Below are 16,691 nucleotides of genomic sequence, written 5' to 3'. Positions count from 1 at the left end.
TTGAAGCCCCAGAGTACTGAATTATTCTATCATTGTCTTCAAAAACAACTCTTGTCGAGGCACCTGGGTGGTTCAGTTAACTGAGCATTCAACTCTTGATTTCGGCTCAGGTCATCTCATGGGTGGTAGGATCCAGCTCCATGTCAGCGGGGTTATCTTCTTGAAGGTTCTCTCCCTCTACCCCTCCCCCATCTAGGCAAACTCTAAAATACATACATAAATCTTTTAAAAAATTGCTTTTGTCATTAGCAAGACTATGACATTAGCAAGACTATGTCTATGGCCTGTCACAATCCCAAAGGCCTCTCACAGTACTAATATTAACAACTATATTTTCATTCCTAAATTCCCATCTACTGCTTTTAATTTTCTTTGTCTGATTTCAAGATATCTTTATCTTACAAGCTAAAATAAAACAGAACAAATAATAAAAGCAATTCTTCCATTCCACAGGATGACATGCTGGCAAATGTGGAATATATTACAATAAAGTTTTTTATCACCCGGTACTCAAAAGTTTCATTACACTAAATTTTCCTACTTTTGAACCATTCCAAGGAAAACAAAAATTATGTATTCAATTGAACAAACATAGGTTGTATTCTGGGATCAAATGTCACTGCATATCATCTAGATACCAAATTAGATTTAATAAATAACAGAAACAAAAGATAGCAACAATTACAAGATTTGTCATTACCATTAATATGGGAGAAATAAAAATCCTGAACAAAAAATACTGGGCTTTTACATTTTGTAGACTTACCCATAAAGGTGGCATATTTATATATAATTATGGAATGTGAGACATCAACTATATGCTTAGGACAGTAATTAGATTCTAAAATTTCTTTCTTTTTAAAGACTGAATTTATTTATTAGACAGACAGAGAGAATGAGCAGGGGTAGGCAGAGGGAGAAACAGACCCCCAGCTAAGCAGGGAGCCCAACCCAAGGCTCAACCCCAGGACCTTGGGATCTTACCTGAGCCAAAGGCAGTCGCTTAACCAACTGAGCCACCCAGGTGCCTCAACAAGAGTCGAGAAAAGAAAATTTTTTTTTAAAACAGATTTTTTTGGATCCCTGGGTGGCGCAGCGGTTTAGCGCCTGCCTTTGGCCCAGGGCGCGATCCTGGAGACCTGGGATCGAATCCCACATCGGGCTCCCGGTGCATGGAGCCTGCTTCTCCCTCTGCCTGTGTCTCTGCCTCTCTCTCTCTCTCTGTGACTATCATAAATTAAAAAAAAAAAAAAAATTTAAAACAGATTTTTTTAAGTAATCTCTATACCCAACATATGGCTCAAACTCAGACCGTGAGATAAAGAGTCACATATGCTCTCCCAACTAAGGCAGCCAGGTGCCTCAAGATTCTGAAATTTTTCACTCTAGCTTTGGTACATACATAAATAAAACAAATGTTTCCTTTGTTAACAGCACAACTGTTTAACTTCTCCAAATTTCAAACTTATTTTATCAAATTTTTATTTCATTTTATTTTTAGTAATTGTGTCTTTAGGTTAAACTTTTTTTTTAAAAGAAACCTAGCTTTATTTTTTATTTTATTTAAAGATTTTATTTATTTATTCACAGAGAAAGAGGCAGACACAGGCAGAGAAAGAAGTAGGCTCCATGCAGGGAGCCCGATGTGGGACTCAATCCTGGGACTCCAGGATCATGCCAGGGGCCAAGGGCAGGCACTCAACCCCTGAGCCATCCACGTGTCCCTAACTTAACCTTTTAATCAAATTCTTCCATGTCCTATCCCAAGAATGTTTTAAGAGAAGGTACCTAGTAGATTATATAGTTCAAATCCTTGATTATTTGCAAAGAAAATTAACACCTAGAAGTTACATGATTAAATACTAGGTACACTACTGACTTTTAGGTGTTCTTCATTTGTTCTTACAACTGAACTCTTCTACCTAAAAAATATTTTAGTATTTCTTTACTGTTGGTCTGCTAGTGAAAACTTCCTTTGGTGTCTCAGTGGGGGTATGTTTTTGGTCGTTAAAGAATAACGTGTATACATAAAATTAATAAATCTTAAGTATGGAGCTCAATTAAATTTTTAAAAAGTTTTTTTCTTTGTTTTGCTTTTTTCAGAGTGGGAGAGACCTCAAGACAGATGGTGAGAGAGGGAGAGACTCTTAAGCAGGCTCCATGCCCAGTGCAGAGTTTGACCAGGGCTCGATCTCACAATACTGAGATCATGACCTGAGCCGATATCAACATATATACTTGCATGACTACCACCCACATAAACAAAAAGTCCAATTTCTCAGAAGCCTTGTCTTTTCTCACTTGACAATTTCTTTCCTTTCCATAAGCCATTCCTATTCTGACTTCAAAGATTAGTTTTCTTGGGCTCCTGGGTGGCTCAGTCAGTTAAGTATGTCTGTCTTCAGCTCAGGTCATGATCCCAGGAGCCTAAGATCCAGTCCTGCATTGGGCTCCCTGCTCAATGGGGAGTCTACTTCTCCTTTACCCCTCCCCGCTGCTTGTGATCTCTAATAAATAAAATCTTTAAAAAAAATTAGTTTCCTTTTATTTTGAAATTCACATACATAAATTCATACAGTACATACATACTCTTCTGTGGCTGATCCCCTAACTCAACATCTTGTCTATAAGGGGCACTCAGTAGTATTCCATTGTGTAGCGAGAACTATTTATCTATCCAACTGTTGATGGACATATGGATTGTTACAAATTTTTTTTTTTAAAGAACAGTCTTACTTTAATCAAGTTCCAGCAAGAGGGCACACTGATTTGGAAAGCATTTGTCTCAGCAGAAAAAGCAAGGGTGTGTATAAAAGAATGTTTCTAGAAAATACCAAAGGCACCAAACCTTAACTTTGCCTTCCATTTCCCCTCGATGCCACTGCATTCCCTGGGTGGGGAGGCTACTTCGTCCAGCTGACTTTGGGAATGTCATAGTGCTCGCTAAGGGTGTCCAAGTGTCTCTTGAAGTCCTCCACTCTCTGCTTGTGGGTTTTGGATGTTTTCTTTAGGATCCTTTCCACTTGCCACTTCTCCTGCATCTTCTCGAAGGCTGCCTGGGCTGGGGTTTGCTTGTCCAAGCCACGCTGCTTCCCCTCCTTGTTCTTTTTGCTCGCTCCCATCGCTTCTGAGAGTTTCGCCTTGTCTTTGTCCTTTTTCTTTTTCCACTTGGTCACACCAAACACTGCAAAGCCTTTTACTTTCAGGGGCCCCTTCTGACGCTGCTTGTAGGCCACCATGATGCCGCTTGCTTTTCTCCATTTTTTTTTTTTAAGATTTGATTTATTTATTCATGAGAGGCAGAGAGAGAGAAAGAGGCAGAGAAACAGGCAGAGGGAGAAGTAGAATCCATGCAGGGAACCCGATGTAGGACTCGATCCCAGGTCTTCAGGATCACACCCTGGGCTGAAGGCGGCGCTAAACCACTAAGCCATCTGTGCTGCCCGGATTGTTACAAATTTTGACTATGATTTCTATACATGTCTTTTAGTGGTTCCTTAAGGTATTCGTTCTGCATGGGGTAAGTGTTCTTGAATTTGTAGGTTAGTATTTTTTGTCCATTTTAGAAAATTCTCAGTTGTACCTCTTCTGTCTCACTTCTTTCCTCCTCTTTCTGGGACATTAAATACATGTCCTTTTCATCAAGTGTCATAGATATCTTTCTGGTTTTCCACCCTTGTGACTGATTTTCTCATATATCTTACAGTTCACCTACACTTTTCAGCTATGCTCAATCTGCAGTTAAACTGTATAGTTCCTTAAATCTGCATCTGATAATCCTATTGTCTGTTTTCTTCTTGATTTGCTGTCATATGGCCTTGTCTCACATTCCTGATTGCTGTTTACATGAAAAACTAAAAAAATTTGAGGCTCTGGATTATGTTAGCATCCCAAGCCAGAGGTTGGAAGAGTTGTGTTTTTGTTGGTTTTTTGTTTTTGTTTTTACCAGTATCCCTCCTTTCTGGGCCCCTGTGAATTTGTTGAAAGTTCTTACAGCCTTTCTCTGCATTTTTTTCGTAGAACTGAACACACACCCGTAAGAGAAAACCAGCCTCAAGTAACAGATTACTTTTCTGAGGTTCCGTCTCTTAATCTTAGGACCTTCATTTTCCCACTACATTTATACTTCTGTGATGCTTTCAATGCATATTTTATATATTTTGCCCCTCCTCCCCAAATACTCTCTACAAGAGGCATTGGAATTACCTAGTCTTTTATTATCAGGAAAAAAGTCTTAGAATCGTAATAATAGCCAGAAATGTTTATAATGCAGTAAAAAGGAAAAAAAAAAAAAACAGATGCAAGAGCAATTTCTACATACAGGTATTTTCTGTGATGAATTTTTTGCTGTTTATATAAAAGATACATGATGAGTAGAAAGAACTTCTACTGAAAGTCAACACTAAAAGTTAATAAAAGGATTAAATGACTCAAAGGCCCATTCTAATAGGTATCATCCCATTTTTTCAGGATGAAATGCAAAGTTTTATGTGTATTTTATACAGACCCATAATTCTAGATGATGAAATTTGAACCTCTAAGCCCTAGATTTATTTGTAACTAAACTCCAGAAATCTTCATCTTGTTCTTTTTTCTCTTTTTTCTGTTTTGGAAATCCTTTTATATATAGAAATAGAAAGCACCAAAAAACTAATGTAAGACACTGACTCTAAGTAACAAAAATTACAATAATAATTAGTCACACCTTCTTCTAGAAGTCTAGTAGAATTTTTTTTTTTTTTGAAGTCTAGTAGAATTTAGTTAGTTTTACTAATACTAACAGCAAGCAAAAGCAAAACCTAGGGCAAATACTAAAATGAGAAAAATTGGGGCACCTGGGTAGCTCAGTGGTTGAGCATCTGCCTTTGGCTCAGGACATCATCCCAGGGTCCTGGGATCAAATTCTACACCAAGCTTTCTGTAGGAAAGCTTGTTTGTCCCTCTGCCTAGGTCTTTGCCTCTCTGTGTCTCTCTCATGAATGAATAAATAAAATCTTTAAAAAGTAAATGAAATTAGACAACTTTTATTATGCTATATTCAAGTTAAAGACAGAAAAAACAGCAACGACAAAAAGATTGTCCTTTTGACACTTGATTGAACATTTAAGCATCAAACATATCTTCAGCATCACTTTTCACCTAATTTGGTAAATAATCTTTTTTTTTTTTTTAAAGATTTTATTTATTCATTCACAGAAATGCAGAGAGAGAGAGAGAGAGAGAGAGGCAGGCAGAGACACAGGCAGAGGGAGAAGCAGGCTAAATGCAGAGAGCCCGACGTGGGGACTCGATCCAGGGTCTCCAGATCACGCCCTGGGCTGCAGGCGGTGCTAAACCACTGCGCCACCGGGGCTGCCCAATCTTTTTGAAGTTCCACACTAAGTGTTATTATTTAAAGGATATAGTTTGGGACACCTGGGTGGCTCAGCAGTTGAGTGCCTGCCTTCGGCCCAGGGCGAGATCCTGGAGTCCTGGGATCAAGTCCCACATCGGGCTCGCTGCATGGAGCCTGCTTCTCCCTCTGCCTGTCTCTGTCTTTCTCTCTCTGTGGGTCTCCCTTGAATAAATAAATAAAATCTTAAAAAAAAAGGGGGGGGGATATAGTTCTGTAACTTTTGTTCCCCAAAATAGAATTTTAGAGAATTCAGGAATGTTATACATTCATGCATACTTCCTAAATAACAGAAATTTGTGGGATGCCTGAGTGGCTCAGCAGTTGAGCATCTGCCTTTTGCTCAGGGCATGATCCCAGAGTTCTAAGATCGAGTCCCACATCAGGCTCCCTACATGGAGCCTGCTTCTCCCTCTGCCAATGTCTCTGCCTCTTTCTCTCTCTCGATCATGAATAAATAAATAAAAATCTTAAAAAAAAAATCTATTGCCATGTATCAAACCAAAATAGTTTAATTTTTTGTTCAGATTTTATTTATTCAGGAGAGACACAGTGTCTTTTCTTTGTAATGTTTTAAAATCACTGATATTTCACATTATGAGAAAACATAGAAATGTAAAATACACTTATGAATTAATGATATAAAAAAGTTGACAAGGCAAGAATTGAAACTACTTCCAAATAACATTTGCAAATCTCAATTATGTCCACAACTTGAATGGAACAATCGTATAGAATCTAACCACAGTATGCTTTCTTATAGGATCAATCTATGCTCTTTTATTTTTTTTATTTTTAAAGATTTTTTTATTTATCCATGAGAGAATAAACTTACTTTCTTTACCACATAAATGTTTCCATATTGTAAGTTCAGAGGTAGGAGTATTATTTATTTGGTTAAATAACCATTTTTTGGTCAGGGCAATTTTGTATTAACCATCAAAAGTTTTAAAATTATGTTGACACTAGGGGTGCCTGCTTGGCTCAGTCGGTTGGGTGTCCCACTCTTGGTTTTGGCTCAGGTCATGATCTTGGGGTCATGGAATCAAGTCCCAAGTTAGGCTCCACCCTCAGCACAGATTCTGCTTGGGATTCTCTCCCTTTCCTTCTCATTCTCTCCATGCTTGCATGTGTACACAAGACTTCTAAAATAAATACATAAAATCTTAAAAAAAAAATCTTGACACTTTGACTTAGCAATTCTACCTACCAAAACTTTTCTCAAGAAAATAAGTGAAGTGTGCCACCTTAGAGATATTCATGAAAACCTCTTTTCAATTGTAAAGACCAGAAAAACTTCAAATAACAATTAAATGCTTAAATAAACATAAAAAAGAATTATATTTGACAAGAGCTAATAATGATGAAATGTCAATAGCTTCCCTCCCTCCACCCCAGGTCAAGAACAAAGCAAGACTTTATACTCTTGCTATTTCTATTCAACAACTTATCAGAGAAAGAAATAAAAGGGGATCTGTGAGGCCAAACTATTTCCATGACAATACTAAGATTATTTGCATTTTTCACTGTGTTGGCATTTACAGTAATGGTATAAAAGCAGTGGTAAGTAAAACTGCTGGCAGTGGAATGGAATTCTATTTTTTCACTATCATACAGAAAAGAAAAAGTGTCACCTCCATTTATGGTTGTTATACCACCACCAATTAGTCAATGTAATTCTGACACTACCCTGGAATTAGCATCAGACTCCACAGGTTTTTTTGCTTTGTTTTTAAGATTTTATTTATTTATTCATGAGACATGGCAGGAGAGAGGGAGTGAAAGAGAGAGAGAGAGAGGGGCAGAGACATAGGCAGAGGGAGAAGCAGGCTCCATGCAGGAAGCCTGATGTGGGAATTGATCCTGGGACTCTAGGATCACGCCCTGGGCCGAAGGCAGGAGCTAAACCCCTGAGCCACCTAGGGATCCCGACTCCACAGGTTTAAAAGGCATAATCCCCAGCAAGACTGACAGGAACTTCAGATGCCACCCATACTTCTGGCCAACTAGCTATAAATCCGGAGATTCCTAAAACCGCCTCAGATTTCATAATTTGCTAGAATGACTCACAGAATTTAGGAGAGCTCTATATTTAGAATCACAGTGTTAATATAAAAGATTCAAATCAGGACCAACCAAATGAAAGGACAAAGAAGGGTAAGGTATAGAAGGCTCCAAATGCAGAGTTGCAGGTAGTGTTCCCTACCTGGCATGTTGAGGAGTTCAACAACTAGGAGACTGCATTGAGCTTCGGTATCTAGTTTTTATTGGCAATTCATTGCATGTGACTGAACTCAACCTATAGCCTCCCTCTTCTCCCTTGAGATGGAGCTAGCTAAAACCTCCAACACTCTAAATTACATGGTTGGTCTTTCTGGGGACCCTCCCTCAGACTCAGTCATCTCATCTAGATCTTAACCCAAATTCAAGTGTGATCCAAAGGGCTCATAAATAAAAAACACTATCCCAAATACTTGGAAGTTCCAAGGATTTAGTCTTTCTCCTAAGAACTAAAGATAAAGGCCAGTGGAATTATTTATTATAAAATAGATGTCCATGATTAAACAGTAATAAATAGCATTAATTTTACTAAATTTAAGCTTTTTTTTTAAGATTTTATTTATATATTCATGAGAGACACAGACAGAGAGAGGCAGAGACATAGGCAGAGAGAGAAGCAGGCTCCAAGCAGGAAGCCCGATGTGGGAATTGATCCCAGAACTCCGGGATCACACCCTGAGCTAAGGGCAGGCGCTCAAAATTTAGGCCTTTGGGCATCCCTAAATTTAAGCCTTTAATTGCATCCTAATAATCTGTGTGAACAGAAACATGCATAAACAGAGAAGTGTACATAAACCACTTCTGTTTTATACCAAAATACAATAGCTGTCTGAAAGAAAAGTGCTTGTAAAATAGTTACATTGTAAGCTGAACTATATTTCTTTATGAAATACCATTTTTACTTGAAAGAATAACTGACAAACTATTTATTGACATTTTCTTGAAAATAAATCAAGGAAAATTCACTTCAAGAAAAATGACAGTATTTGTTGCTGAGAATATTAGCAGTTTGAAAACTGTATCCACTACTGTCAGCTTGACAGCTTTCTAAAGTGTCAACATTTAAAATAAATGAATTCTCAACATCTAGAAGTTCAGTGAATCATTATTTTCCAAATATATATATATATGTATTTTTTAAATTTTATTTATTTATGAAAGAGGAAGAGTGTAAGCACACATGAGCAAGGGGGAGGGGCAGAGGAAGAAGCACAGTCCCCACTGAACAGGGAACTTGTCATGGGGCTCAATCCCAGGACCCCGAGATCATTAACTGAGCCAAAGGCAGACACTTAACCAACTGAGTTACCCAAATACATATATATATATACACACACACACACACACATATACATACATAATTGCAAATATGTATAATTGCATAATTATACATATATAATTGGGCTGGTGAGACTGGGGACCTCAAAATGGCCGACCCAAGGACAGCAACTTCCCAATAAGACCGCCCTACCCCCATCTTCCTGCCAACACCCTCTTGCCACCCTACTCCCACTTAGCTTACAAAGACCTGTAACCCTTGCCCTAACTGGAATGCCACCCTACCTCTTTAGAACCACCACCACCTCCACCCCCCCACACCCCCACCCCCCGCTCTGCCCTGCGGTTTGCCTGGGCATGACTTCCCTGACTCAGAGAGGTTCCAGTCAGGGAACCTCGCCCAGGAGTGCTCCCCATCGCTCCCCATTAAAGCACTCTCGAACCTAGCGCCTGGCTCTGCTGTCTTTAATTTTCTCCGCCAATCATTAAAAGAAAACCTAACATATATATATATATTTTTTAATATTTTATTTATTTATTTATGAGAGACACAGAGAGAGAGGCAGAGACACAGGCAGAGGGAGAAGCAGGCTCTATGCAGGTAGCTGAATGCGGTACTCGATCCCGGGTCTCCAGGATCACACCCTGGGCTGCAGGCGGCGCTAAACAGCTGCGCCACCGGGGCTGCCCTATATACATTTTTTAATTGACCAAAGCACAATGCTACCAAATCATACAAAGTTTTGTAAAAGATCCATTCACATATCAATAATCGTGATGTGGGGATCCCTGGGTGGAATCCCATATTCCACACTGTTAAGGAACTTTAAGGAAACTACCATGTGTCAAGTTTTGGTGCTGCGTCAAAAAATTCTACAACTATCCGTATTTATTTAAAATAGTGCTCTCTTCTACAACCAAATATGTGTGTGAGGCCAGATTTTCTTTTTATACTTAAAACATGATTTCAACAGATTCAATATAGAAATAGATGTGAGAAATTACCATATACCTTGCTATTACATTAGACTTTAAAAGAGATTTGCAGAAATACGGAGATCCCTGGGTGGCTCAGTGGTTTAGCTCCTGCCTTTGGCCCAGGGCATGATCCAGGAGTCTCAGGATCAAGTCCTACATCCGACTCCCTGCATGGAGCCTGCTTCTCCCTCTGCCCGTATCTCTGCCTCTCTCTCTCTCTCTCTCTATCATGAATAAATAAAATCTTAAAAAAAAGAGAGAGATTTGCAGAAATGTAAAACAAAGCTACTGTTCACTTAATATTGAAAATAGTTTTCATTAAAAATGGTATTGTCATACTTCTAAAAATTTCTTAGGCTTGAGTTTCTGACACGGTAATTGATATAAATTTTGAAAACCTTGGGGTCCTCAATTATTTTTAGGAGTGAAACTGAGCCTAAAATGCTTGAGAACTATCCTACAGAAATAATAAACAATGTAAACAAAGAATTTAGTGTAGAGTCTCAACAGTAAAAACAGGAGATCATAGAGGCACTTGAGTGGCTCAGTTGGATAAGTGTCTGCCTTTTGCTCACGTCATGATCTCAGGGTCCTGGGATCAAGGCCCACATAAGGCTCTCTGCTAAGAAGGAAGTCTGTGGCTCCCTCTCCCTTTGCCCCTCCCCCTCATTCGTGTGCACATATGCTGTCTCTTTCAAATGAATAACTAAAATCTTTTTTTTTTTTTAAGATTTTATTTATCCATTCATGAGAAATACAGAGAGAGAGAGAGAGGCAGAGACCAGGCAGAGGGAGAAGCAGGCTCCATGCAGGGAGCCCGATACAGGACTCGATTCCAGGACTCCAGGATCACGCCCTGGGCCAAAGGCAGGCGCTAAACCACTGAGCAACCCAGGGATCCTCTATGATCTCTAACTAAAATCTTAAAAAAGAAAAAAAAAAAAAAAAAAAAAAAAAGGAAACCATACAAATGCTAAAAAAAATTAAAAAGGTAGAGGAGGAACAGGTACCTCTGACAAAAAATTATTTTTTATAGACATGGAAACTTCTATCTTTTTTTTTAAGATTTATTTATCGGAGGGATGCCTGGGTGGCTCAGTGGTTGAGCATCTGCCTTTGGCTAAGGGCATGATCCTGGAGTCCCTGGGTTGAGTCCCACATTGTGTTCCCTGCATGGAGCCTGCTTCTCCCTCTGCCTATGTCTCTGCCTCTCTCTCTGTGTGTCCTCATGAATAAATAAATAAAATCTTAAAAAAATATATTTATCTGAGAGACAGAAAGAGAGAACATGAGTGGGAGGGGCAGAGGGAGACATAATTCCAAGTGGACTCCATGCTGATTGCAGACCCTGAGGTGGAGCTTGATCTAAGGACCCTGAGAGCACGAACTGAACAGAAACCAAGAGTCCAATGCTTAATCAACTGTGCCACCCAGGTGTCCCACAGAAACTTCTATTTCTAAAATGACATATTAAAATTTAGATTAAGTAAACCAACAGAACACAAAACTATATATAATATGCTCTAAATTATATTTTTTAAAACCACAGAGGCAGGGATCCCTGGGTGGCTCAGCAGTTGAGTGTCTGCCTTAGGCTCAGGGCATGATCCCAATCTAGGGATGGAGTACACTTCGGGCTCCCTGCGAAAAGCCTGCTTCTCCCTCTGTCTGTGTCTCTACCTCTCTATGTCTCTCATGAATAAATAAAATCTTAAAAAAAAAAAAAAAAAAACCCCACAGAGGCAAAAATTGAAAAATCAAACTTTTAACAGTAGTCCCTGATAATTAATAAGATAAGCTCAGAAATATTTTATTTCTAATCAGGATTTCTTACAAATATTCTATAATACTCATGTAGTGTTCTCATACCCAGAAAGATTAATTTTTAAAAATAAAAGAAAAAAATCCTGGCATTCCATTAAAACAGTAAATGAAGTTCTTAGCTTTATTACGTTCAGTCCTTTCCCAATATCTTAAGTTGGTCAATAGTTTAAAAAGCACTAAAATTGCCAAAAAAAGCAATACCAAAACAAATTTTAAAAACTCAGACCCCCACACTAAATCATGACAAAGCTACCAAAAAGATATGCTGTTTCAAATAGCAGAACAAGACTGTCCATGTAAATTTTAAAAATATACAGCTCTGACTTAAAGGCAAGAGTTTTCCAACTTTTAAAATAAAGCAACTAATAAAATGCTGACTTAAAAACAAAAATCAGAAACAAGCAATCCAAAAGTAAACACCTCAAAAGAGAAAATTGAGATTTCAAGTTATGTGATTACAAATTAAGTAAAATTCAATTATTACATTGCTTCTTTATTGTCCATTTTTTTATTCCATGATTTTTACATTAAAATAAAGATACTAGGGGATCCCTGGGTGGCTCAGCAGTTTGGCGCCTGCCTTTCGCCCAGGGCGCGATCCTGGAGTCCTGGGATTGAGTCCCACGTCAGGCTCCCAGCATGGAGCCTGCTTCTCCCTCCTCCTGTGTCTCTGCCTCTCTCTCTCTCTCTCTCTATCATAAATAAATAAATCTTTGAAAAAAGAAAACAAAAAATAAAAATAAAATAAAGATACTAGTAAAAGGATGGTGGTAATAAAGTATGGAGGTTTTCAATCAAAAACTTCAGATGTGGGCAGCCCGGGTGGCTCAGTGGTAGAGCGCCACCTTCAGCCCAGGGCGTGACCCTGGAGACCCGGGTTCGAGTCCCATGTCGGGCTCCCTCCATGGAGCCTGCTTCTCCCTCTGCCTGTGTCTCCGCCTCTCTCTCTCTCTCTCTCTCTCTCTCGGTCTCTTATGAATAAATAAATAAAAATCTTAAAAAAAAACAACACAACAACTTCAGATGTATATCACAAAGGGTAAAATAGCTTTAATTTCTGGAAAATCAGGGACCAAGTAGGCTGCAGGTAAAATATTCTATCTTAATATGAAGTCAAGAAAAGTAAAGTATTTCATATATACAGAAGTATAGAAGGTAAAGAAAATCACTTACTGCTTACCAGGACTATGATGAGTTGCGTATCCTCCATTCTGAAATTCATCTCCTGCCATATTCATTCTACCAGGATTAAAAGGTCCTACTCCAGTCTTGGTCTGTGAAGTCAAAGATGGGGTGTATGTTTGTATATTAACACCAAAATTACTTGACTGAAGTCCTTTAGCGACATCTCCCAAGTTGGTATTTTATAGTGATGTTACATGTGTAATCATTAAGTTCATATCTCACCCAGCATTCACAGAGCTTATACCTGTTTCTAAGGTTGTAACATTAGTATTAGGAATTTCAGAGTTGCTTCTGTAGTGATAACATTATTACCCAATCCTGCATTTACCTTACTTCTTGAAAGACTGGAAGTGGAGAAATCCAAATCTTTGGTTCTATTTTTAGTTCCAGGAAGTCCCCATTCAATTAAATTGGAAGAATTTTTCTTTTCCCCTCCATTTGTTTCTATGTCCTCTTCATCATCGATAACAATTGTCTCACTTACATTTCCCTTCTGAGAAGCCAAATCTCTTGAGGAAGGAAGAATTATGGAATAATTTCCTCGTAGCCTTTCATTTCTTGATGAAGCAAATATAAAATTTCTTTGATCAGCTATTGCTGGAGTAGAAGTTGAAGGAGGTTGTATAGATTCAATAAATACAACATCATCATCATCATCATCATCATCTTCTTTCATCAATGAGTTTCTAGATCTGTTAACTACAAGACTACTTGGGTCACCAAATGAATTTCCTGTATCCGTGAGACTAGCTGCCATGGCTTTATGCTCTAATAAAACAGGAGTCTGCTCAGTCAAGTCTAATCCTCTCAATGAACATTTATCCATGCCAAAGAACCTGTAGGAGAGAGAAAATAGTAAAAAAAAAAAAAAAAAAAAAGAAGTCTAGTATACTATGGCTATTGAGTTTTATTACTATGAAATAGCACAAATGAAATTTTAAATTTTTTCATGATTTATCTTTTATTTTATTTTTAAGATTTTATCTATTTATTCTGAGAGGCACAGAGAGAGAGGCAGAGACACAGGCAGAGGCAGAAACAGGCTTCATGCAGGGAGCCCGAAGTGGGACTCGATCCCGTGTCTCCAGGATCACACCCTGGGCCAAAGGCGGCGCTAAACCGCTGGGCCACCAGGGCTGCCCTTATTTATCTAACTTTCAGCGAAAAAATTGTTATTTTGGGGCAGCCCCGGTGGCTTAGCGGTTTAGGGCCGCCTTCAGCCCAGGGCCTGATCCTGATCCTGGAGATCCAGGATCGAGTCCCACGTCGGGCTCCCTGCATGGAGCCTGTTTCTCCCTCTGCCTGTGTCTCTGCCTCTCTGTCTCTGTGGGTCTCTAATAAATAAATAAAATCTTAAAAAAAAAAGGCCCACAGAGGCTAAAAAAAAAAAAAAAAACTGTTATTTTGTTTTTCCTCTCCATTAATCATTTAACGCTCAGCTCAGAATTTAATGGAAATTAATCATCCAATTTGTGGTAGTCCTTAAAAAATTTACTCAATTTAACCTACTCATCTTTTACAATGAAAAAACCTAAGTCTTCCTTTGAAATAGGAAATATTAACAAAATAATTCTATCAAATACGAATAACCCTGAGCCCAAATACAATTATGTTATACTTTTATCTACTAAAATAACTATATCATCTAATCTTTATTTCCCTTGTGTCTTTTGTCACTAATTTTCAAATTCTCTGCTTCTGACATAACTGTGATGAAATCTTTCTGACATTCTTATTCTTGTTCAGGAATTGCCAGACATTATGCAATGGGTGTTTTATGTAAAATTCTGAAAACAGGCCCATTATGTAAGTATAATTTAATCCATTTTACAAATGAGGAAAGAGAAGCCAACTAAATTGTTGTGAGACCCAATAGGATTTAAATTCCAGACTCAAAGACTAGGCCTCAAATTCTTAGCATTCAGTTATATTCAACAAAACAGTTTTGTGAACCTACTGTGCACTAGGGTATGACAAGGAAAGGATCCAGTACAGAGAGACAATTGAAGAATCTGGAAAAGTAAATTAATTGATGAAGCAAGGCTCTTAAAAGTAGAGGAGAGAAGATGAGGGTATGTGCACAGGTGGTAATGAAAGTGATCATGAGTAAAAAAATATCACATCTCAAAGACCAAAGGGGAAAAGGTACATAAAAATGTAATGTATAGGGATCCCTGGGTGGCGCAGCGGTTTGGCGCCTGCCTTTGGCCCAGGGCGTGATCCTGGAGACCCGGGATCGAATCCCATGTCGGGCTCCCGGTGCATGGAGCCTGCTTCTCCCTCTGCCTGTGTCTCTGGCTCTCTCTCTCTTTCTCTCTGTATGACTATCATAAATAAATAAAAAATTAAAAAAAAAAAAGTAATGTATAGGGCAGCCCCGGTGGCACAGCAGTTTAGCGCCGCCTGCAGCCCAGGGCGTGATCCTGGAGACCCTGGATCGAGTCCCACCGTCGGGCTCCCTGCATGGAGCCTGCTTCTCCCTCTGCCTGTGTCTCTGCCCCTCTCTCTCTCTCTCTGTGTGTGTGTCTCTATGAATAAATAAATAAAATCTTTTAAAAAAAATGTAATGTATAGAAGTATGTAGAAATGACAGATGAAAAGCTGAGGTAAATTTACATATGCTAGCCTCAACTTTTTTAGAACCTCAAGAGTGAAGAAGATGGGAATTATATGGGTGTTGAATTATTAAGAAAACTCACTTCATATGGCAGTCATCATTCCATTTTAAACAACTCATACTGGGCAGCCCAGGTGGCTCAGCGGTTTAGCGCCGCCTTCAACCCAGGGCGTGATCCTGGAGACCCGGGATCGAGTCCCACATCAGGATCCCTGCATGGAGCCTGCTTTCTCCCTCTGCCTGGTTCTCCTCTGCCTGTGTTTCTGCCTCAATCTCTCCGTTTCATAAATACATACATACATACAAACCAACTCATACTGAAATATGCTACATAATATTTCCATTCTAAAATTTTCACAACTAAAAAAAATAAAATAAATAAAAAAAATTAAATTTTCGCAACTAATTTTAATTGAGAAGTTATATAATAGATAAGACTTATTCCTTTTTTTTTTTTTTTTTGATAAGACTTATTCCTAATAGGTATTATGTCATTCAATATTAACTCAGTTAATGCATATAAAAATGAAGTATAAACTATTCTTTTTCCCATTTTACCCATTAGGAAACTAAGACTCCATAGATATGTAATCTCCATAGCCTGCCCAAGCATCCATTGCTGGAAAGGTTAGAGTCAGGATTCAAATCAAAGAAATCTGACTCTAGGGCAGCCCAGGTGGTTCAGTGGTTTGGCGCCACCTTCAGCCCAGGGCGTGATCCTGGAGACCCAGGACTGAGTCCCACGTCAGGCTACCTGCATGGAGTCTGCTTCTCCCTCTGCCTGTGTCTCTGCCTCTTTCTCTGTGTGCCTCTTATGAATAAATTTAAAAAATGTAAAAAAAAAAAAAAAAAAAGAGAAATGACTCTAGAATTGATACCATAGCCACCGTATTATTTGCAGTTAATGTATAAAACAATTTTTAGAAAATACTTATCTTTTATTAAGATGATTTTGTTAAAACAAAATCAACATCCAATGTCCATTTCTTTCTCTTTTTTTTTTAAGATTTTATTGAGCCCTGGGCCGAAGGCAGGTGCTAAACAGCTAAGCCACGCCGGTGTCCCTCAATGTCCATTTCAAAGAAAAAAAAAATAACAGATCTAAGGGACCACTTTAAAAGAACTATAAAAAACACAAAAATTGGGCCCATGGTTACTACACGTCCAGTGTGGTTGACTTTCAAAGGAAAGAAGCAATAATTTAGCCTAAACTGAGTTATGAAATATGAGAGCTGTTATATATGATCTCTTAGTCCTTTTTTTTTTTTTTTTTAAGATTTTTATTTATTTATTCATGAGAGACAGAGAGAGAGGGGGGGGGGCAGAGACACAGGCAGAGGGATAAGCAGGCTCCAT

General features: G+C 38.6%; 2 protein-coding genes across 20 annotated transcripts in view; both read right to left on the bottom strand.

Annotated features, from left to right (window-relative positions):
- The window catches only part of ZMYM5 (zinc finger MYM-type containing 5), a 77,128-nt gene that overhangs the window by 51,672 nt on the left and 8,765 nt on the right, over positions 1 to 16,691 (bottom strand). For 15 of the 19 annotated variants that reach the window (XR_005378507.1, XM_038573533.1, XM_038573527.1 and 12 more), the window contains 2 exons: positions 13,047 to 13,554; positions 12,714 to 12,807 (listed from right to left, as the gene is read on the bottom strand). Coding sequence is in view for 18 of the 19 variants with exons in the window: in XM_038573533.1 (XP_038429461.1) it covers positions 12,714 to 12,807; positions 13,047 to 13,544 (592 nt within the window). In the remaining variant the exon portion in view is untranslated. Of the gene's footprint in view, positions 1 to 12,706; positions 12,808 to 13,046; positions 13,555 to 16,691 lie in introns of all 19 variants that reach the window. The other 4 variants (XM_038573541.1, XM_038573536.1, XM_038573539.1 and 1 more) reach the window with 3 other exon arrangements.
- Positions 1,647 to 5,482, bottom strand: LOC119877534 (protein FAM32A-like). The gene has a single exon (XM_038573544.1). It carries the CDS (start codon positions 3,237 to 3,239, stop codon positions 2,904 to 2,906), a length of 336 nt encoding a protein of 111 aa, XP_038429472.1. The 5' UTR covers positions 3,240 to 5,482; the 3' UTR covers positions 1,647 to 2,903.

The sequence above is a fragment of the Canis lupus genome, chromosome 25 (genome assembly GCF_011100685.1).
Source record: "Canis lupus familiaris isolate Mischka breed German Shepherd chromosome 25, alternate assembly UU_Cfam_GSD_1.0, whole genome shotgun sequence".
Lineage (NCBI taxonomy): Eukaryota > Metazoa > Chordata > Mammalia > Carnivora > Canidae > Canis > Canis lupus.
This window is presented reverse-complemented; position numbering and strand designations above follow the sequence as displayed.

Bases quoted from the DNA above. Each gene is read 5' to 3' on its own strand.
- LOC119877534 (XM_038573544.1), bottom strand. From the start codon at position 3,239: ATGGTGGCCTACAAGCAGCGTCAGAAGGGGCCCCTGAAAGTAAAAGGC.